The sequence below is a fragment of the Ammospiza caudacuta genome, chromosome 7 (genome assembly GCF_027887145.1).
Source record: "Ammospiza caudacuta isolate bAmmCau1 chromosome 7, bAmmCau1.pri, whole genome shotgun sequence".
Taxonomy (NCBI): Eukaryota; Metazoa; Chordata; class Aves; order Passeriformes; family Passerellidae; genus Ammospiza; species Ammospiza caudacuta.
This window is the reverse complement of record NC_080599.1, coordinates 21,393,512-21,416,259: the sequence shown is the minus strand read 5'-3', so window position 1 is coordinate 21,416,259 and position 22,748 is coordinate 21,393,512. Positions and strand designations below refer to the sequence as shown.

General features: G+C 42.4%; 1 protein-coding gene across 2 annotated transcripts in view; it reads right to left on the bottom strand.

Moving 5' to 3' along the window:
- The window catches only part of ABL2 (ABL proto-oncogene 2, non-receptor tyrosine kinase), a 45,017-nt gene that overhangs the window by 13,955 nt on the left and 8,314 nt on the right, over positions 1–22,748 (bottom strand). The window contains exons 1-3 of one of the 2 annotated variants that reach the window (XM_058809087.1): positions 4,975–5,197; positions 1,365–1,535; positions 326–621 (exon numbers count right to left, since the gene is read on the bottom strand). In XM_058809087.1, coding sequence (XP_058665070.1) covers positions 326–621; positions 1,365–1,535; positions 4,975–5,080 — 573 coding nt within the window. In that variant the 5' untranslated portion in view covers positions 5,081–5,197. Of the gene's footprint in view, positions 1–325; positions 622–1,364; positions 1,536–4,974; positions 5,198–22,748 lie in introns of those variants that run through there. The other variant, XM_058809088.1, reaches the window with a different exon arrangement.

Here is a 22,748-nt window from a genome sequence, read left to right as displayed (position 1 = left end):
GGCCGTGTGGGTTTACTTTCTGAAGGGGCGCCCTTTGGAGGTTTTCTCCCAAATTTGCCCTAAACCAGGACATTTACCAAAGCTTTGCTGCTTCTAAGAGGATCAGTGGAAGGCTATCCCCACCTCCAACCACAGCTGCCTTGCTACCCAGCTACTTTCAGCCCAGACAAGAACTGTCTGCACTTCTTCCAAAGTGCTTTTTGGGGAGTCACCACCAAACCCTTGGCACACGTGTTCTTTTATATTAATCCTGGATCTCCAACTTGAGGTTCTGCAAGATGCTATCTCCATCTCCTCTCCCCACAGCACTGCCAGAGGTGCTCACCTTGCCATCTGAGGTGGTGTTGATCCTGTAGTGGTACACACGTCCCTCGTACCTGAGCGAGATGGACAGCTGGCCCGGGCTGCTCTCGCTCTCCCGCACCAGGAAGCTGCCATTGATGAGGCTGCTGAGCAGGTACTCGGCGGCGCTGCGGGACACAGGCCCGTGGTACCACGAGTGCTTCTCCAGGCTGTTCACTGGCGTGATGTAGTTGCTTGGAACCCAGCCCTGCCCGTTCTTTGAACGTACCTCACTCCATTCACCATTCTGGTTGTAACCCAGGACTCGCAACTTCTCACCTGGGCCCAGAAAGGAAAAACCAAAATAAGCACAGTGCAAGCTCCTGGGTCTTCTTGAGGGAGAAACTCAGCATAAGTTGAGCCTGGGTTTGTAGCTTAACAAAAGAAATCATCTTCTAAATAAACTGCTACATACAAGGTATTTATGAAGCAAAGGCTCAGACAGAATACCTAGGATACTGTTCACTGATGTAGTGCTGTGAGTTAAACTCAAAAAGCTTCTCATATCCAGCTTATTAGAATAGGAAGACTTTATTTTCTTGGAGGGCTCAGGTTTGTTTTCTTGAAGCTTTAAATGCCATACGATTTAACAGTTCTGACAAATGTACTGACCAGAATCAGAAAGTGTCTGTGCAAGCTTAATTCTTGATTCTGCCCCCAGCTGAAATTGCAGAGTTCTGTTACTGCATTTGTGACATACCCATTTCTCTCTGCCCTTCCTACAGCAGGTTCCTCACAGGGCCAGTGATGTGGGGAGCTGGCACAGGAGAGGGCTGGACTGTGCCTGTCCCAGCAGAAATGCCCAGCAGGTGTCCCTCCAGCACCATGAGGGACGGGCTGTCTGCTTCCCACCACTGCCGTAGGGAATCACCTTCTCTTAAGTGCACTATTCCCATTCTCTAAGTGCACTATTCCCAGTCTCTAAGTGCACTATTCCCATTCCTGTCCAGGCAGGGATTCCATTTCCTGATCTCTGTTGCTAAGTTTTCAAGCCCACAGGTGCTCTGCACTCCCAGTGTTACCTTTGGTGATGCTGAGTGTGTTGTCACCACTTGCTACAAAATCGTAAAGTGCAACAAAGAGATTGGGGTCACTCTCAGTGGCTCCAAGCAGGTTCTCCTTGGAGCTCCACCTGATGGCTTCGTTCAGTGCCTGGGGCTCGACGTCGCAGCCGTAGGGGCGGTGCAGGGCCTCTGGGGAAAGGAAAGGACAGGACAGGGCAGGGAATCACTTTGTGTACAGCTCTAATCATTTCCCTTCCTGAGCTGGAAGGTGGCCACAAGGATCATCCAGTCCAACTCCTGGAGAAGGTGATTTAACTGCTATAAGCCAAATAGCAAGCTATGTATATAAAATTTCTATTTAATATTTATTATATATCTACACCTGTAGGTGCACGACTAAAAGCACTTTTTAAAATTACATGAAGGAGTGAAGAAAACCTTTCAATCACAAAATGTTATTGTTTCTGTGGTGGACACAGCCTGGATCTGAAACCAACATTACAAATACAAGTAAGAGTGAATTATGGCACAAATGAGATGTGTAAGCTGGGAGAGTAACTGGTTCAGTATTAACAGGAATGCCAGTGATTTGTAATACATTTCGAGACTGTGCAAACAGAGGTGGAAAACTGACAGGAGCAGGGACAGAAGGCAGTATAGGTGATGCTGGGTATTTAGCAGCAGCATTTTGTTTTGCTGTTTCAATGGACAACTGATGCAACTTGTCACTACAAGGGAGTGGGGGGAGGAATCAGCCATGTTTTAGAAACAAAAGAAAGAAGTCCCTACAGTTCTTGTGATTATTAAAACTAATCTAAATCCACAGGGGTTTAGGAAGAACTGTAGTAAGAAGCAAAACTGAGAACACTTCATGCTAGTGCTATGTCAAGACCATCACTGGCTTTTTAAGTCATGGGAAGGTTTTCCAGGAACATGTAGTAGAATAAATGTCAATATTAAGAAAGAAAAAGAGTAATTATGTGGTTTCATACATGAGGGTTGCTCAAGGGAACAACAACATATGGAGGTGTAAAGGTATATACTTATTAAAGTTATATATTTTTTCTCTGACAGCAAAGTTTTAAGTCCCTGTCCCAATATCTACTTCTGAATTCTCTAGTTGAACTTACTTAGAGAAATGTATACTGCAAAGAGATTTCATTAAATGCACTAAACATAAAAAGTTCTCTCTAAAAAAATCAGAGGCTTTCTTTGTCTAACAGACATTGGTTTGGCCCATTTCTGATGGCTGAGAAGTCAGGCTTGGGAAGTTTTTAAGCAGACACTGCCAGAGAATGTGTGTATGGCTACACTTACCCCCTTCTCCACAGGCCCCTGAGATGTACACTCATGAGCAAGAGCTGCTCTGTAAGGCACTTGAAAAAGGAACAAAGAGCTCAAATGCAGCACAGGACAGGAAAACTGGGAAGTCAGTGAGACACAAAACAGGAACAAGCCTGTGCCATGTATCAGGCACAGTAATGTGCCACATCTGTGTCACAGGCCAGAGCTCAAGCCTGGAAAATGAGGACTATGGGGGGTTTCCAGCCTAAAATGTAATTTTTTAACTGTACTGTAAGTATATGAGAAAGTAAGTGGTTGAGGTTTGCTCTGTTTCCATTTTAAACTTAGCTAAGTGGCTTTTGACTGCATTTCTGGTAATTATTCAGAGTTCTATTTCTTGCATAACCTGCTCACCTTGCAATTCCTTAATAACCTAAAAGTAGCCTTCTGTCAAGGTTCTCCTAGCACAAAAAGAAGAGCCTACAGACTAAGGCACCAAAATGTCAGTTCCTTGATTGCACTGCCTGCAGATGCAATATTTACACACACTTCTTATTCCTAACTTTCAACTGCAATTAGTTTTACAAGATGTTAACCCATCAGGCTGGAAGCTATCATGGAAAATAAGAAATCCCAGTGCTCAGCCACCTACATTACAGCATGGCTGCCAACATCCCACTGTATTTTCTTGGGGCTGGATGTGTGCATACTCAGCTCCATGAAAGAACACCAGTTCCTAAATCCAGCTCTCTTTATGGAGTAAAAATACTATTTAATTTAATAATACATTCTTTATGCTCCACAGTGAGTTGTGTTATGAGTGTTTCAGTGCTTTAAGCAAAGTCAAATGTGCTGTATGAGAACCCTGACTTACACATCTCTGCTAGAGAGCAAACACAAAAGTAGGTAACTTCCAAAAAAATCCCAACTTTTCAGCTCAAAAATCCTTTAATGGTGTTAATTACCTTCTTACTTTCAATTATGTATCTGCCAACCAGTGAAAGGCTTTAAACAAAAATATAGCATTTATTCTAAGTCAAAGCATCCTTTAAGTTTCCTTCTCCAGCCAGAAAAGCTCACACATTGAGCAGCCAAGCCCAAAGTTAAGTGCTCATCCATGCAGCCATGGATAGCCTGGAGCAGCCCAGGGCCAGCCCAGCCCCAGAGGTGCTGCAGCAAGCCCTGTGCCCAGCTGAGCCCTCTGCAAGGTGAAGCCAGCAGAAATGCCACCTGCTCAGTACTAGGAGTTCTGCCCACATGGAAACGTGTGGGGCTGTGCTGGACTGGCAGAGGGGAGTCAAAGCAGATGTGGGACTCTTAGCCCTTTCTTGGGAATGCCTGGGAGGCTGGCACAAGTTCTTAACACCCACTTGATGTACAAAAAAGCCATAAGTTAATGTTTGATGAGAAGCTTCAATCACTTAGCTACAGTGCTTACCTAAAAATCTTATTACCTAAAAATCAAATGCTTTTAAGAGTTCATGTCTCACTAACTTCCTTCACTTGTTAAAGTGACCTGAATGCCTAAATAACTGTAAAGCTTACCCAACACCTAAAGGGGTTTTTACCAGGTTACAAAAGTATTTCTTGCAGGTTATAATTCCATACCAGCCCACGCTGTTCCATACAGTGAGGTATCTACACCATCCATCACAGACAGAAATATGATCACCACAGAGATAACCAAAGCATGCCACCAATGCTGCCCCTCCAGCCAAACAGTTTGTGAGCTCAGTCCGCACCAAAAGTCAGGAAATGAGCTGGGAAATTCCATTTTATATCAGCTCCTTTTCAAGGCTAACCATAAATCTTATATTATCACCTTCATTTCCCATGCAATGGAAAACTTACATCATCACCTAGTGAGCAAGTAATACACAGTCACACAAGGAGGTTATGCTTCATCCATCTCCTTCCTTTCCTTTATTCCCACAATACAATTTGCCTCTCTCCGGATATGAAAGCTTTCCTATCCAGCCACCATGTGAGGGGGGGCTTTGTCCCCCACCTTTGCTGCAAACACTCCAGTTACCAATCTCTTTGGTCTCAAACACTATAATTACTAATCTCTTTGGTCTCAGAGCAGGAGGCAGAATATGCTAAATTTTAAATTTCAGAGTCACATTAGGTGCTGAAGTGGTCTCTATTTCTGAAATACTGTGTAACTGCTCATAGAAAAGAAGCATTTCACTAATCCTAAAATCCCAATAAAAGCTGGCAATCTCACACCTGCCTGTGGCTGGCCTCATACTACAAGACAAACTTGAAAGGACCTCATCCTCACTGAAGCACTTGGACAAACACAGGAAAGGGACAGGACAGGATTCCACCCCGAGCATCCTACCTGTGAAGCTCACAGTGGGTTCAGAGGTGCCCTCGCTGAGGCAGCAGAGCAGCCTGCCCTCCTTCCCATAGCTGCTGGACTGGAACAGGACTGTCCCCACACTCATTTTCTGTGCTGCCCAGAGAGCAAAGAGGCTGCTTGGCACCACCAGTGCTGGGCTGAGCACAAGGGCTCCACACACAGCAGTCACTGCCAGCAAGGCCGGGGGCCAAGGGAAAGGAAGTGTTTCCAGGCAGGCAGAGCAGAGACTGGAAAATCAGACCCTGGGCTAACTGGTTATTAACTGGATGGGAGGGTGGAGCTTTCCAGGACTGCTCAACACACAGAGGATGTGGGGACTGGACTGCAAGTTGAAACAACTTTGAGATGAGCTGGAGAGACAGAGTTTTGTTCCACTATGAGTTAGGTAACAAAGTGTTTGGGAAGAAAGCAAACAGTTTCCTTGGAGAAATTCCTTCGCACAAATTACAAAACAGATCACCCATTAAGGGGACCGCCCAGATTGATTCACTTTTCCACTCCACATACCACTGCTGGAGCTCTACTTACAGGAATCAACAGCAAATGATGTTGGTGAAAACCCACATCTTGGAGAGGTACAAACACTGAGCACATGAACACTCTTGGACGTGTCAAGAACTCAGAAAGACACAGAAAGCAAGGCCAGCACAGTACACTCAGTCTGAGCTGCACATTTGCTGATTTAATTACATTTGGGACAGTTTCCATCAAATTACCTCTCAAACCCCCCAGATTGGTTGATGAATTCTTTAAAAGCCCTGGTTTTCTAGTAGAGCTGCCTTGTGGCAGGACAGGTTCCTTCCTGGTCATGGAAGGGTTAACAAACCAGCACTCACCAGGGCATTCTCACACCTGGGAGGGTGGTGGGCCTGCAGAGGGGTATAAAAGGGAGCAGGGAAAGGGAAGTCTGTGGTTTAGGCTTTGGTAGGGGGAGAGGAGCTGCTGTAGTCCAGTGAGGTAAGAAAGCAGCACTTCCATGATCTGTGAACTTCACCTTCTGTGATGGGGCAGCTGCACTGTGTCATGATGACTCAAACCAGACTAAAGGTAAGCAAGCAGGCTTATTCCAAATATCTGTGTTTTGTAAGGTTGTGAATGTAGAAAAAGTGTATATAGAACTGTGGAGATGCTGTGATGATGAGGAGTTGCCTTTCCCATATTGCTTCTGACAAGAGTTATTTCCCCTGCAACCAACAACCAACATTTGTGGAAAACTAACTAGGCAAAGAATTAGCTTAGGACACCTGAATATTGTTGTTCCTTAAGTTCTGACAAGGGGGTGATCTCTTTTCTTCCTCTTCCAAAACCAAGCTCAGTGAATCCTGCAGCATGCTACCCAGTGGCCAGACGTCGAGACACCTTTACTTGAGAGCTCCTAGGCTTTCTCTCTTTTCTTCTTTGTTTTGCTTCTTGCAGTTTATTGTTTTCTCAGTTTGCATTTGCTCCAAGTACTCTGAATTACACTGGCATTTGTACTAAGCTTAGCATATCTGTTGATACACAAAGAATAATCAGAATTTGTGGAGAAAGCCAGCACAGCTTCAGAAAGACAAGGACAAGCTTTGTGACAATCACCCTTACCTAAAATGGTACCAGGAAAGGGCAAGCTATGTATGGATTTGTGGCTAGATTAGCCTCAGCTGTAACAGTTACTAACCTTAGCTAAAATAACACATTTACTTCTTAGTTAAAGTACAAGGGATGAGTAATTGGTGTTTCAAACAAAGAAGGATTAGCAGGAAGTTAAATTGGATTAATAATGTATTTTGCACATATCCCTACTTACCCCATCAATTTTAGCCTCTGTCAGAAGAGTCTGTAGCCACAGCCTAATGGCTGGCTGGTGTGCTAAGAGCTCCTGATGGGAACCATGTAGTTGGCAGCAGTGGCACTATTGGTGAGAAACATTTTGCCTGTAAGTCTCCTGCAGCAGAGTAATTTTGTGCCTACACTCTTTCCAGGCACCCTCCTGAAGGTGCTCTCCAGTGGAAAGGACACAGAGTACACAGCAGTTCATAAGGTCCTGTCAAAAGCACCCAGCCAGAATAAAACCAAGCATCTTTCTGCCTTCTAGATGGCCAGTCTCTCTCTTAAAACTGATTTTCCTAGATAGATATTTTACACAACAGGCCATCACTTTGACACCTGCATCTACCACATCTGCATCCTGTTCCTGTGCTCTTCACAGTAAGTGCATGACATAAAATCTTAATTCTGGCACACTCAACTTCCTCAGTGGAAGAATCCACCTTTCAGGCACAGCAGCTCTTCCCAGCTCTTTACCCTATTCCCTGTGGTGCCCTTCAAAGCTGTTTCCTGAGAGTGGCTACCCTTCCTGTACAACTTAAGTCATCCATTTAGAAGCATTTTTCTAGTTCTTCCAGCAGTGGGGAAAAGTTGAATAAAAGGAAATCTTGCTGACTATGCTACTTGGTAATGTATAGTTCAGGGAGCTTCTAGAAAACTTGCTATACTCTGAATTTCAACATCTCTTAATCAAAGAAAAGAATGTGGTAATGAAAATACAGCCCTGAAATTGATTTGGTGTTGTTTGCCATAGGCCTAAGTGACTGGTTTGTCAATGGAAGGAAAGAGACAAGGAGGCTTACGGGGCAAATACTGGTAATTGCATACAGCCTTAATCTGATATATTATACAACAAAACCCACAGGGTGTAGACTTGTGTGTATTTTTTCACGTAGGGACAACTCAAACACAAAGCCACCAAGATCCCTGAACATGCCACATATTTTATTTTCCTCTTGAGTCCTTGAACTAAACACCAATAAATTATGTAGGATGCAGTTTTATAGACAGACTCATTTTATTTTCTTACTTATAAGACCAGCAAAGAACAGGCATTGGTCATCAACTCATGGAAAGTAGACCATCAAGTACTTAATAAGTGCTGGTATAATTGGTATTTTCCACTGCACCTTCAAAACATACATCACATACAAAACATTACACCACTGGACCTTCAGATCTTTAACTGGCTTCGTAGTGGGAGGATTTCTGCCTTAATGAATACAAGGAAACAAAACTGATAACACAGCAGCAAGTGGGTTTCCTATTTTGCTGACATGATTGGAACAGTATCAAGTTCTACAGCAGCTTTGTTTCTGAACAGTGCTTCCTGCTAACCAAAAATACTCAAGACAAGTTACACACTGAAAAGCAACCAGTGCTGAACAGGCCAACTTTCTGCTGTCTAATAATGTGGTAGTATTGAAGCAGACCTATGAACTTCCTTTAGCCTGGAACAGACTGCAGCCTTCACCTAAATGGACCACCTAGATTTTCTGCTGACATCCCTGTGGCCAGGCAAAACACTGGTTAGAAGGGGTCAGACAGCTCACATATGGCCTTGGTGAAATGCAGGCACTACCTAAATGCCATTCCTAGGTGTTCCTCTCCTGCAAGCAACCAGACTCTTAATAATGTGGTTTGCTAGAGCCAAGCACAGACCCATAGTTAGTCCTGGGGCCTCCCACAGAGTGGGGCAAGGTTGAAGTATTGTAAACAACCCACTGAGGAAAGCCAAGAAATACAGCTCCAAGCCAGGAACTCGGCATGGGCAAGGAGTAGGTTTCTATTTATGGCACCAGGCTGGGAGAGACAGAAAGGGAGGAGATTTCAGAGTCAGTGACAAAATTGCATCATGAACAGCTCACATCATATAAAAAGAAATAGTTCAAGCTGGCAGCACTGTCATGCTTCAATTATCAAAATATATCTGACATAGATAAAAGGGATCTTTGTTTTCAGGTGAGAAATACATGGAGAAAGAGATCTCTATATGATTCATCCCTTGCAAACAGATTAATTTTGCAACATGATGAAGTGCTGATATGAAACAGGGGTTAAAGTGGTTTAAAGTGTGTCTAGGTCTTTGCCTAGGAGAGGGGCTTCTTGGCTAGCTTAATACAGAAATCCAAGGGAAGACAAGGTTTTGGGATTTGGTGTTAGTGAATCTAATTGGTAAAAGGAGAGAGAGAGATATTGATCTCAATTGATTTAGTTCCACCAATGTATGAAGAATTCAAAACATTGTTTGTCTACCTGAACATTACAAGGGGTTAGCTGTGTTAAGATTTTAGAAAAACTGCATGTCTTCTGTTTCCCTGGTTATTAATGCAATCAGAGGTGTCCCTCAGCCAATTTCTTTGCTTAGATGTCAGTGACACATTTCTCCCATTATCAACACAATGCAGTGCTTCCCTATTTCTTCCCCAACTAATTTCTGGTGAAGTAGCTTTTTGGTGCAGAATCCAGTAGGAAATAAATCAAGCTTAAACTCCCAAGCCTTCATTTGAAAATCTTCATTCCTTGAAACCAAGATGCATCAATTTCTTCATAGATCAAAGTATAGGCTGTGACTGAACCATCCACAGCAGCATTTGGTAGCTCTGCTGTTTTAAGAGAGAATTTTGAAGTAGATGAAGTATAGATCATGTTCAGTACAATACTATTAACCAAATAGTCTGGCTCTCATCACCTCTAAGATCTTCACAGAACTCTGTCAGAAAAGCAATTCTGGTAACTGCAGCCAGCAAAATGATGCAGGGGTTTAGAAACATTTACAAAGCACTTTAGGGTGAGGTTCCCATGTGAGCACAAGAGAGCTGGAGCTAGCAGCTGTTAGAAGGTAGAACAGCTGTATCTTGGCACAGGTACTGGGAATGGTCAGAAGCACCAGACCAGACACAGTTCAAGTCTGACTTCTTTACATGGGTCTCTGGATGAGGAACCAAAACCCAACAGCACAGCAGATAAGGAAAAAACCTTTTCCTTTCCTGAAGAGAGATTTTAATGTAATTAAAATTAAATACAAAGAGGTTCTTAGAACAAAAAACTACAAATGTAACCCTTTTGCAAAATTGTGAATATTGTATCCTAGTGTTTGCTCCTTTAATTCCCAAGGATTTGCTCAGCTCCTATAGAGGCAGTCAGCTTTGCAACTGCAAGAGTCTAGAAACAAGCAGAGAGCAGCAAGTGTAAATGCTCTGTACCACATACCTCCTTCCATTGAGTACTGAAGCTCCAGTCTCTTCCTCTGAATGCTGCCCACAGCAGACAGCAACTACTGCCACAATGTCAGAGTTAGGGAAAGGAGTGCTATGAAGGGACACAGGTTTCAAACCTAACTGGGAAACTGTAGATCAAAAGTGTCTGACATTCTTCCTCTGTCCTGGCAAGTTCCAGTAAACCTCTCCAGTGTGAAGGGTGAGGAGGATTAGGTCACCCAGTCCTGCTCCAGGAAAGGTGGGATGGCCAAACACACGCCAGCTTACAGCAAGTCATTTAGCACTATTTTAAATCAGTACCTTGGGAGAGAAGTTGCTTAATGGGGATTACACTTCACTGCAACAGAATTCCTGGGGAGTTGCTACTACTGGCCACATCAAAGCCAGATATTATCTACTTCTAAGCAAATCACTTGGGTACTTATTTACACACAGTGCAACACAAACACTTGCAGTAAGAGCTCTTCTGCAAAAAGGCTGCTTGAGAAATCACAGCTCAGCTGATCTCTGAATAAACCAGAAATACCCACACTCACAAAGTCTAGCTGGAGAGAGGTTTATTTTGCAGCTGTAAAGCACTAACTGATCAGACCTTTGAGCTAACATGATATAAATGTCCAAGCTGCTTTCCCAGTGACATAATTACATCTTATTAGATACCTTACAGTATTAGGTACTCTCCTTAGACTCAGCACTTGGATCAACAACCACATTAAACTGTTTCTCAGCTGCCTTTTTGAAATTTATTTTTAGCCTTTTTAGTTAGAAGGAAAACTTGGAAGGAAAGGATAGAGATTAACTCATTGACCTGTAATGTCAGGAGAGAAAGAAAATGTCTCTAATAGCCCAAATCCGAGTTGATGTCATATCTTGAGGCCAAGTATTTTTGCAAGTGCCTTGGGCAGGCAGCAGTGCTTACCTTGTGTAGGATATTCGGAGGGCAGAGCTCCCCAGATGAGCTGGTACAGCTTCAGTTTCCAGTACATGAGTTTAATTTTTTAATGGAATCCCAAAACGCTTGTTTAGCACAGATGTGATCTCTCAGTTCCATCCACCCACACCGAATATGCAGCAACTGCCAAGGCTACACAGTACTTCTGTTTTAAAAAAAAATTCTCCAGCTAAAAATAAATCACAAAACTCTCAACCTCATTTGTCAGCAACCAATATGCTGTTCAAACCATTGTCCACAGCCATTTTCTTCTGTTGAACAAAGAAGGGGGATCCTTTTTAGAATATTTACTTCATTTGACTAAAATACCCTTGTGATCTTGCCTCCTTTGAAATACATTTGTCTTAGAAAACAACCAAGTGTTTCCTTTCCTCCAAGAAAAGCTGAGCTTTAGCGTGAATACTTGCCCAAAAATTGCATGTCGTGTTGTGAACTTCAGAACCAGGGAAAACTCCTAAGCTGGAAATCCCCTGACATCCAGCTGAGCCCTGGCTGAGGCAGGTTTAGTTGTCCTGCTCCTCCTCAGCCCTCTGGCCTGATTTCCTTGCAGGGGGGGCAGCGGGAATGTGAAGTCAGATGAACAAATCCATGGCACTAAACTTAGCTCCGGCTGCGGAACCGCTTCCCCTCGGTGAAAGCCAGACACTTGTCATTGGCTCCAGCGAGCAGACAAGGGGCTCCATTCACCAGCACCAGCCCAGCAGCTGCTCAGGGAGCAGGGTAACACGAGCTCCAGCCTCTCCAGAGGGAGAATTCCAAACCCAGCCTCTCCAGAGGGAGAATTCTGAGCCCAGTGCTGCCACAGCTTTGCAGTTTCAGGCTGTGTCACTGCATTTGCTTTTCCAAATCTAACTGCAGTATCTGAATTCAGTATGAAGTCAAGAATGTACTCCCTGAAATAATGTCTTTGGAAAATCCTTCCTGGGTTATGGAAGAATTAATACAGCTTTGAAGGAAGGGAAGCCAATGTAAGACTCAGCAGGTTCAGCACCCCTAAAAGCACTTAAAACTACAAAAGGTTTGACTTGCTGATGTAGAAATGAAATCAATTTTATTACAAAGAAAGATAACAGCAGGTGAATAGACAAAATTGTGCATAAGTAAAGTGGAGCTGGGTTGAAAATGTTTATATAATTTAGTATGTTTGTAATGGATATTATTCAGTAGATCAAATATTTTAAGACAGAATAATAGAAGAAACAATAATTTTTTAATTATTTCAAGAGAGGTAAGACTAGCCAATGTATTAAACTTGATGGAGTTTATGCAGTTAAGATACACATTTTATCTGTCTGCTACTAAAGATGCTTTACAAGTTCTGGATTATCTTTTAGGGAGTAGAGCACTTTTTGACTGTTAACATCAAAACTACAGAACATTTAACGGAAGTATGATAGCAGAACACTCATTTTTAGCAGAACACTTAAATATGTCAAAAGCAAGTCAGCCAGCTGACAACTAGGATTCTTCAGGCACACAACAACCACAGTCCTGGGTCACTTACAGCCCAGCATCCTGCCTGGCAAAAGGGTAATCATATAATTCCAGAATACTTTCCAAGCCTCCAACATGTTGCACTCGAGGTGTTTTGGAGCCAGAGCTTGTGTTGTTGCAGTTAAACTTCCTGACAGGCCTTATTTTGTCCAGTTGCTGTCTGAAGTATTGCAAGCTAACCTCACACATAAACAAAATCCTGCTGCCACAGTATCAAGAGCTCACAGCACCTTGCAGAACAAAGAACAGGCTCTGACTGTTCCGTACATCTCCTAATTTCATTTGCTGATGCTCAGTCTCTACAAGGCAAATCCCAAATGATCAGTACCTGCAGGTGCTTTCTCTGCTACTCATGATTTTTATAAGCCCTTCTCTCATTCTACCTCAGCCACCTCTCCTCCAGGCTGAAGGGAGCCTATAAATGTTGTCATGATAAGTCTTATTAAGGCTCAGAAATGTATTCCTGTTGTTACAGGAGCAGCTCAGAACTTAATACCTCACATGCAAAGGCAGAACCATTTTCCTCAGGGTTCCACCTTCTACATGATCACACTGAATCCTCTTCTGCTTCTTCAACCTCCTGCAAGTTTAGCACTTGCCATTTGCTTTCTTCTTCATCTCATTTGTCTGCTTTTAATTAAAAAGAAAAAACCAACAAAGAGTTGAATTTAAGGAAAGTTAGAAAGCTGAGTAAAAGACTTTATTCCTGTTTGAGAGCTTTTGAATTTCTAGACCCTATTCACTAAAAAAATTGAGGTCTTCCAACAAGTAATATACTACAAGCAGTGGTTGGTAGTGTATGGTCTGGTTAAGTCAGCAGATATTGCTCTCCTAAGGTGAGGAGCACTTTAAAAAAAAGATAAAAATTACCTTGCAAAGGACGCTAGAAGTCATCTAGTTAAAGAAAGCATCATTTGCTCTAGGGAGAAATAACCCAGGAGGAGGAAAACTTGGCTCTCCCTGGATGCCAAGAGAGCAAAACCATCCTGCAGATGATGTTTTTTCTACTAATTTGTTTTCAGAGCAGTAAAGAAAAGCAAACAAAGTACAACAGTGTGGAAATGAGTAACTTAATTCCCCAGACACATTAGGCCACATCTCTTTCCTAGGTTCATGACTGCCATTTCAAAAAGCAGAAATTACATGGAAAATACTTAGATTAACCTTCAATTTGGCTAGCAAGGACAGAATCTGGCCTACAGACAAACAAACATCACAAGGGAGCTAGTTACAATTTCAGATTTATCTAACAATTTGTCAAAAGACAAATCCCCTAAAGAGCTGAGATCTGTTGCCAATTTACAATGCTAACCTGAATACTAATGGTTTGTTTTTCCATACCACTGCCAACATCCCCTCCTGTTGCTGGGGAAATTTGAAAGAGGAAAACAGTTGTTTGGAATTATCTAGGATTGTAATGGGCTGTGAGACAATATTAATTAAATGAAATTCTATTTTATTGATTTGGCACCACAACAACACTTGCCATTCACCTGGAATAAGAACAAGCAGACAGTGTAAGGTATATTAAGAGTAAGGCTTTTCAAGAATGGATTATGAACTGTAATTTAACCACATACTAAGATTAACAATGATGGGGAAGGTACCAATGCTGCCTTACCCCCTCAAAACGCAGGTATTCCAAACCCAAAACCTAGATAAGTTCTTTTGGAGCAGTCAGTGATGAGGTTCAATAGAATGGTACTCTCCTGATTTTACCCAAATCTATTCCTCTTCTGTTCTGGTTTTCATCTGCTCCTTGGAGGTTTTTGAGTAGAAATGCAAAATGACTAGGAAAGTATCTGCTGTGTGCTAAAACAGATCCAGCAGCTAGAAAAAGCAAAAAACATTATTTCATTTCTATCACTTGCTTGCCACACAATGACTTGACTACTTTTTCCTGTTCAGAGAATAAAACAACAACTTAGTGTTGACACACTGAGGAACAGGAGCCACTGGTGGCTATTTAAGGAGCTTTCCTCCCACTCAATACCAGCATAGCTGTCTGAGACATCTCCCCTGCTGCCAGGCCGGGTGGTATGACTGGGATGCTCCCAGCATTGGCCATGGTATTGTCAGCCACTTTTAACTGGGGCCACTCAGCCTCTGCTACAGCTCCTGCCTTTGGGAGCCACCTCCCCCAGGGCTTAATTTAGTGTATTTACTATATATATTCTGAGGGAGGAAGGAAGAGGGAAAGGGCTGGAAATTCCCAGTGGGAGGTGTAACATTGTGCCTCACTCAGCAGTTGGTTTCCTCTTGCTCTGGAAAGCAGTGCTTAGTTCCTAAACTGCATCCATCCACAACAGCAGTTTGGGTGATTTTACTGGGCACGGCAAGATGCTTTTCCAATAAAAGGCTCTGCCAGAAGGGCATTGCTACATCCATGGCAAGACTTTTGCCAGTTGTGCCATACAGCTGCCTCCAGGGAGCTGCTTCATTTGGGAGTGTTGTTTTATGAAATGTCCATTTAAAACTGAAATTGAGACCAAAGTCTGGCTATGCCAACTTGCAGCATCCCCATATCTTCTGGTCTGAAAGGCCAAGAAAGGTCCCTTTCTCTTGCTCAACTGAGATATTTTCTTTTTTCTAATTTGACAGAGTTCCACCTCATTCCTTCTTCCTCCCACTCCACAGAAAAACATTCCCAGTTGTTGCTGGCCTGTATTGGCTGTCAGACAGCTGACTGCTTGGATTACACAGGGCTGTATTGTATCCCTGCAGGACCCAGCCACACAAAGGGGGATCAGGGCTCACTGCTGGGCTCTACCAGCACACCAGGTGCTGTCTTGAAGTTGGAAATCCCAAGACAACAGGCAGCTCCTCTCAAAACATTCTCTCTTGAGCCTCTCAAAGTACAAACTGCTCTAAATCAGCTACTAAAGCAACCAAAAGTCATGGGGAACTTGTACTCACTCTGACTCAGCCTCTTACAGCAAAGGGATCCTGTCTTCTGTCTTTTGTCCACGTACTGGAAATTAATGCCACTCCAAAGCTTTTGGCAGCTTGGGAGACCTTTCAGTTTCATTTCTATTATTAACAGCAGTTACCTATGGCAATGCTGTATTTTGAAGATATTTAAATGACCATAGCTCTCCTCAGTACAGTAGTTAGAAAGCAGAACATTTACCATCCCGTGCAGATCCCGTTTCCAGCCAAGGGCTTCTCTACCCCACCCTTATGGACACCCCTTATTTACTACAAGCCAGTCAGCCACTTCCAGCTTCTGGAGATGCCACTAAACTTGCCCTTCAGGGCAGTTCTCTTTTGGAATTCCAAGCTGCTGTGACTGGTACTTAATTTGCAAATTTCTTTGGAAAAAGTACCCTTGAGGCAAACTCCAAGTCATGCCTCAGCCCAGGAGCTGCTCCTTGGCAAGCCATGGAGCATCCAGGGGCAGATCCCATTAACTCCTGACTAAAAGCTGCTGTGCTTCAGGTTTAAAATGGGTTTTTAGCTTAGAAGGACTTTGCTTAGAAGAATCAGGAGCTAATTAATATTTGGAAGTTATTTGAAGGGTCTTTAGAATTAATGACATGTTTCCTGTTCATCTACATCACTGCCAGAAACTGTCTTCTCCCTATTTGCAAGCTACTTTAAGCACTTAAAAGGCAATATAACAGAGCTGCTGCTGCTTAGAAGTAACCTGGATAGGTTATAGAGCTGAGCAAGTGCCAAAACTGTCAAAAATAGTGAGGCAAGGAAATATGGACTTATTGCTGCTTTGGGAGCTAAGTGTCTAAGTCTAAAACAAACCACACATGCATAACAATGTTAAATTTTTTAAAATCCTGTATGATCAGTCCCTGATAAACTGACCCAAGAGGTGTAAACTGGAAGCACCCAGCACACTAAGTTCCTCCAGCAAGGATGCTGAAGTTCCAGCACGATGCATCAGCAGAGGCTGTGGGACCAACACCCCTCAAGGTCATGCTTTCATCATGAATAGTGCCCCAAAAAGGGAAAGCCTCTGAACAGCACCCAAATCAATGACTGATAGACAAAAAATGACAGCCTGGAGAACATCCAGCAGGAACCTGCATAAAGCAAGATTTTGATTTTTTCCCTCTAAAAAGATCAGTGACTTAAACACACAGGGTCACACCTTGTGCTCTGATGCCAGAGACTGAGTAATGGCAAACATCAAATAGTTGTGAGCAAATGCAGTGAGTGGAATCAGCCCTCAGAAGGACTGACTAATCTGGGATGGTTCTCCTCTTCCCAGCAATGTCAAACTCAGTAAAACTTCCACATCTGAATTGGGTCTCATGAAAATGCAGTGAAAGATTACCAGGGTAGGAACTTCATTCCTAGTTACTACAAAACCAGACCAACAGATTCATTGGCAGAACTAGATTCTGAACTTCGTTCCTAATTACTACAAAACCAGACTAACAGATTCATTGGCAGAACTAGACTCTTTGGGCACAAATATTGGTCTTTTTTGACAAGTTCCCATCCATTCAGCCTTATCACATTGCTATTCAGATGTCCAGGATACAAGTAGGCAATATCCTGTAAAACTTTACTTTGAGATCAGGTACTTCCTAGATCAACTTATAACTCCTCCCTATCACAGGGGGAAAAACCCAACCAACCAACCAAAAAACCCCCAAACTACTCCTCTTATTTTGAAAATTCCTAGTCAATCTTTTAGAAACTATGTATTGTGAATATTACAGGCAGATTATTTATAACAGACTTCATACAAAAGATACATGCTGCAGAAGCAGGGTTGAAACTAAGTTACTCAAAATATATGAGTCTAATGATTCTGTTTCTAAAGCAAGGGTAGGGCATCCTACATGATGACAGGTAAAATAGAAAACTGACAGTCTTGGCTTTGTTTTTAGTGCATGAAGGTGGCTGCTGTAATCTAAGACAAATACATAAAATACAGGTTTTTCTTTTAAACTGATGAGGAAAAATAACCAGGTCTGGGTGTGGAGGACTCAAACCAGTTTTTGTGGGAGTTTTGCCAATGTCATAAGAGCTGCAAGGGTGGTACCCTCCTCTCAAAGAAAAAACACAAGTGGAAAAATGAGGCTGTGCAAAAACATGTGTAACTTGGGCGGGGAAAAGAGGAAGGAGAACTAAGAGCACCCTGGTAGGGCACAGAAAAACCCTATGGTCCATAAAAGCATTCTGTATTTTTAGAGGGATGTGGCAGTAACACAGGCTCAGAACTCCTCCCCTGTGAAGACACAGCATTGCCCAGACAACCTGAACTGGGATTTGGAGCCCTTCCAACCATCACTAGACAATTATGAAAAGAAACACCTCCACCACCTCCTAACCCTAATTAAGACTCATAAACTGAACCTTCTGCAGCTGTTGGGATTCCTCTCCTGCTTTTGTCTGGAGCTTTGGGGTGGGATCATGGTGCAGACACATGTGCTGGCTGTGCAGCTGTCTCTAGAAGCAAGGACCAGGCATTCATCCTTGCAATGAGGTGTGCAGGCACATTTTTTTTCAGATTTAAAGTTGCATGAGGGCTACCATACAAAGCTGAGAGGGCTCACCTGCCACCCACTGATTTTCTTTTAGTCAAGAGGCAGTCAGGAAACAGCAGCATGAGTATTTCATCCCAAACTATGAGGTTTGCTAAATCTGAATCATTGCCTTCTAGATTTGTCACAAGAGGCAATGATGTTTTTCCATTGAGGATACGAATTCTAGTAAGATTTATTTCTAAACCCTCTAGCAGGTAACCATCTCCCCTGCTCAGGTAACTAAACAGTAAGATCCACAAGTTTTGCTGAAATGTTTTATGAGCAATGAAAGGAAGGAAGAGCAGGAGAATGTATTAAATCCCAGACTTCTGCTGGGGCTGTACCTGCTTTGTGGGTGACTCCTCTCACTGCTGCTAACCAGGCTCTACCCAGCAGTAAATGCCTATTCTCAGACACATTAAATTCACAGCCCACACAACATTCTCAGTCAGGGCATGCTAATATTATGGCTTGATACTACACAGGATATTTTTGTAGCACTTGATATATATTGAGTGTCTTGCAGTTTTGGTATTTTATTCTTTTGACAGCCCTACAGAGTAGTAGGATAAATTTGTGCTATGAAGGAGGTCTAAAGCAAAGCAAAAGTAATTTCCTAAATATCTGGAAGCTATGGCTTCCAGAGCAGGACTCAAGTTGGTGTTGATCAGTGATCCTACCTAAAGTGCAATACTCAGAGCTTTCATTACAAAACCTTCACACTAATAAATAACACTTTCAATCAAAGTCATAAAAGACTCTGAAAACAGCTACTGTCCCAACTATTGATGATGCCTAAACAAAAACTCCTACTCTTACTCGCACTAATGAAGTAGGATTAAAATAAACAGCTTTGAGTTCAAGCATCAAAAAAGGTTAAAAAACTTGCCATGGGGCAAAGCATAACAGAAAGCCTCTATAGTCAAACTTGGAAAAAAGGCCTGTGGAAAGGGTGCTGCATCCATAGTCCTGCTAGAGATGTGCTGCATAAACCATCTTGTGTGCTCATGACTCACTTATCTGTGTGACAAAACAGTCTTCCTTTGATAAAACTGACTGCTCTGCCAGTGAAGAAAAAAAAAATTAAATAGTTAACTGTTGTGGAAAATAGCTTTCCTAACTGCAGAGATTTTTACTCATGCTAGTATCTTATATATATGTGTATGTATGTATATATAGAGAGAGAGGGAGAGAGAGAGATGGTACCCTCATAGGGAGAAATTATTTTCTCCAGTTCCTGCACATCTGTATTCCAGGTTCTAGAGCTGACATCTTTTGTCAGCAAAGCCAAAGAATTTGGGAACAAATTAGGAGCACACAGTCAGAGAGAAAGACATTGTGCATCAACTGTTCCATTTTCAGAATAGATATGGCTCCAAATAAGACACCAGCTGAGTAAGAATGCTAAATGCTCTGAGGAAAGGGAATCTTTCTTCCTATTTAGTCACCAGCATAAATTCCTGGACATTCAATTCTGTTTCCCCTTAAGCCTCAAGCACCCTCATTTCACACATATTGTCCATGGAATGACACTTCCCAAGGGCCACTATCTAATTTCTGAAAGCACAGGAGCAATCCTTGGAGTTGCAGCCTTCACTTTGGTGTATGAAAACAGTAAATTCTATGTACTAAAGCCCACTTCTCTACTAACTGTGAACAGAGGTGTTGTTTGCCCAATAGCCTTTATTAGGTTTCAAACATTACAAGCCCATCTCCCTGCAGCTCAGGGGTAACTGTGTGATGAAGAGTATTTTTCTGTGAGAGGAAGAATAGATGGGAGGATGATGTAATAAAAAACCAGATGCCAAGGCCTGAAATGCATCTAAGATCTCAACTTTGTAGCAAGTTAGGAGAGTTTGTGGGAGAATAAAAGGGCATCTACAGCATGCCAGAAGTCATGCCTTTGCTTTTGCATGACAATATACAAGATAGGAAGTCTCTCTTGGTTGTATTTTAAACAGGTTTTCATATCTCCTTGGTAGGAGGCAGGTTTAGGACTGATTAATGTGTTTCTTTCAGCATGGCCTTTCACTGGCTTGTATTAATACATGACTTTTAGAAAAACACAAATGCATCCCAGTTTAGTGTAACAACTTAGCAGTCAATGGCTAACCCCACTGCTGTGTCAGGTGATTTTATTTTTTGGTAATTACCTGCCCTTAACAGCAGGTTTGGGATGTCCTTGCAGAGATCCTGTTTCCCAGGCACCAGCCCAAGTGCATGAATGCTTTATTGCAATTCCCTTTGCATTTCCCTACTGCTGGGCAGCCAAAGCCATTACTCCACAGTTCTCCCTCTGTTTTAATTCACTGGAGCTTCAGTCTCTTTATGGATATTTGAGAGATAACACTGAGCAAAGTGCTGTGCTTTGGGATTCCTTTTCAAGTCCAACAATTAATACAAACATTACCCTTCCCTTGGACCTATTACCACGCCACAAATGTTTTGAAATACAGGCTAGAGCCACAACAAACACATTTCTCTAAAGCCTACAGGATGAGACAAGAGTGTATGACTGAACATTTAATTTAGCCTGCAGACAGCTTTACTGGATTTGTTTGTGCCAAAATTAAGTCTAAACAGCTCCATAAACCAAGCAAGCATAATTGTAATTTTACAGATGAGAAGTGCACAGAAGCAAAGAGAAGTGATTCTTAATTTGAGTGCTCAGATTACCTAGCAAAAGTATCAGATTTAATGTCCTTCCATGCACAAAAGCTGTCTGCATGCTTGCACATAAACAAGTTGGGAAACTTCCCTTGCTGGCAGATGAAGTTAACTTAGGATAAAGCCCAACAGAAACAAAACAACTAAAAGGGAAACAGCCCAGCTCTTAATGGCAAAAACAAAATAAACATGTATTGTTACATCTCAATACAGCCACATCTGCCTTTTGCTGTGTGGGTCCTGCCTGCTTTCATAACCCAACACTTACTTAAAGCACTGCAACACAGTATTGTTAAATAACACACCCCACTTTTCTTAGTGGGAAAAACCTTTTAGCAAGGGATAAATGAAGGCATTGGAGCACCCTCTCGTGGCAGGCTGAAATAGCGTTTGGAACGAGCAGCTGAGATCAATCCTTTTACCTTGTTAGCTGAAAATTTCAGAGTTTACACCGAGTCCCCACCTGGGGCAGAGCAGGCACGGGGAGCCCAGCTGAGCTTTATTCCAGAGCCAGGCTGCACCTAGGAGCAGTTCCAGGCTTGCCACCGAGCAGGAAATGAGAACCAAGGTGTTTTATTGAGCAGAAATGCTGCCATGGCACACAGAGAATGTCCCTGCGCTTCTGCTGTCAGGGTGCCTGTGTGTGCATGGAAAGAAAGACACGTGCCAAGGCTCTGAGCCAAATTTAGCTCAGCCCTTTGACAACAGTAGATGGAATATTACAGGCATACACTTGAATATACAGGCATATTCAAAACAAGAATTTGAATTTCTGCACAAAACTACAGCCAACCTCAGCTTTGACAGACATAAGCCCTGTGGTCTAATTCAACTTTTTAAAGCACATCTGTATTTCTAACTAAGTGCAAGAATTACCACATAAACAATGAGTCTGATTTAGAGGACAGCGCCTTCTTTAAGTACATTTTACCCCTAAAAACTCAAATAGATTTATTTATGATGACCTAAAATGAAAACATTTTCTAACAAAGAGGATGTAACAAGGGTTCAACCTGCTGGATTTCTATCTCTTAGGATAGCCATGGCAGGCCAAGCCACTCCAATCAGCATTTGGGCACCTACTGAGTGAGCAAAGCAATCCCAAGGCATCTAATGCACCTCTGGAAGAAAAAAATATTAAAAATTGGCTTGTTGTTCTTCTGTAGTTATATTATTGGACTCAAATTTATTAATTAGTAAAAAAAAAATTTAAATTACAGTTTCTTTAACATGAAAAATCAGCTCCTTCCCCACATCTATGCTGCAAACCTTATATCCCCAGGGTTAAGATCCTGAATTTAAAAAAGAAAGGCTAAATACAACTTGAAACACTAACACTACAAAACCTTCCCATTTTCCTATTTATTCTAAGGATCCTCTGTAGATAAAGGCTTTTTAATATCATAAAGTCCCTCTGCTTTCTCTATTTATTCCAACATAAAATGATGTAAACCCAACAAACACAACCCTGAATAATGAGCATACAACTGATGACTAGTGCAGAAGTATTTTGCTGTGCTCCAGTGAGTAATCAGGCCAGAGCACAGGTTTCACAGTGCTATTGATCCCACAAGCTCTGCTCATCCCTCCCCAAGCTCAGACCTCTCCCTGCCTCAGAAACAGATGCCAAAACCTCCCCAACCCCTGCTCATCTTCCCAGGCAGGAGAGGAGAGCACAGGAATCCTGCAGAGAGGTGGCTCTCACTATTTTAGTTTTAATTTCTATTTTACTGCCACAAATGATAAAGCTCATCAGGCTTACTTGATGCCATTCAGGTCAGTGGAAAGCAGGTTTGAAAACAAACCAGAATTGAGTGATATCTCATAAAATAATCAAAAAAGCATTTTCAGAGCACCTGTTCAAGGTCCCACCTCCACCCCAGCCTTTATGCCTTGATCAAGGTGCCACTGGGAGAGGAACTTTACCAACACTCCTATTAAAAACAACAATATTCCAAAAAGCACACAAAGGACACTCAGCAATTCACAGTTCAAGCTGTTAAAACTTGCTATTTTAACTTTAGTATCTAGGAACTGAGCCTGAGAGCTGCCACTTATTAGACTGAAATTTTTTATTTGTCAGTTTATAGATGAAAAAACTAAATTTACAAGATAAAATGA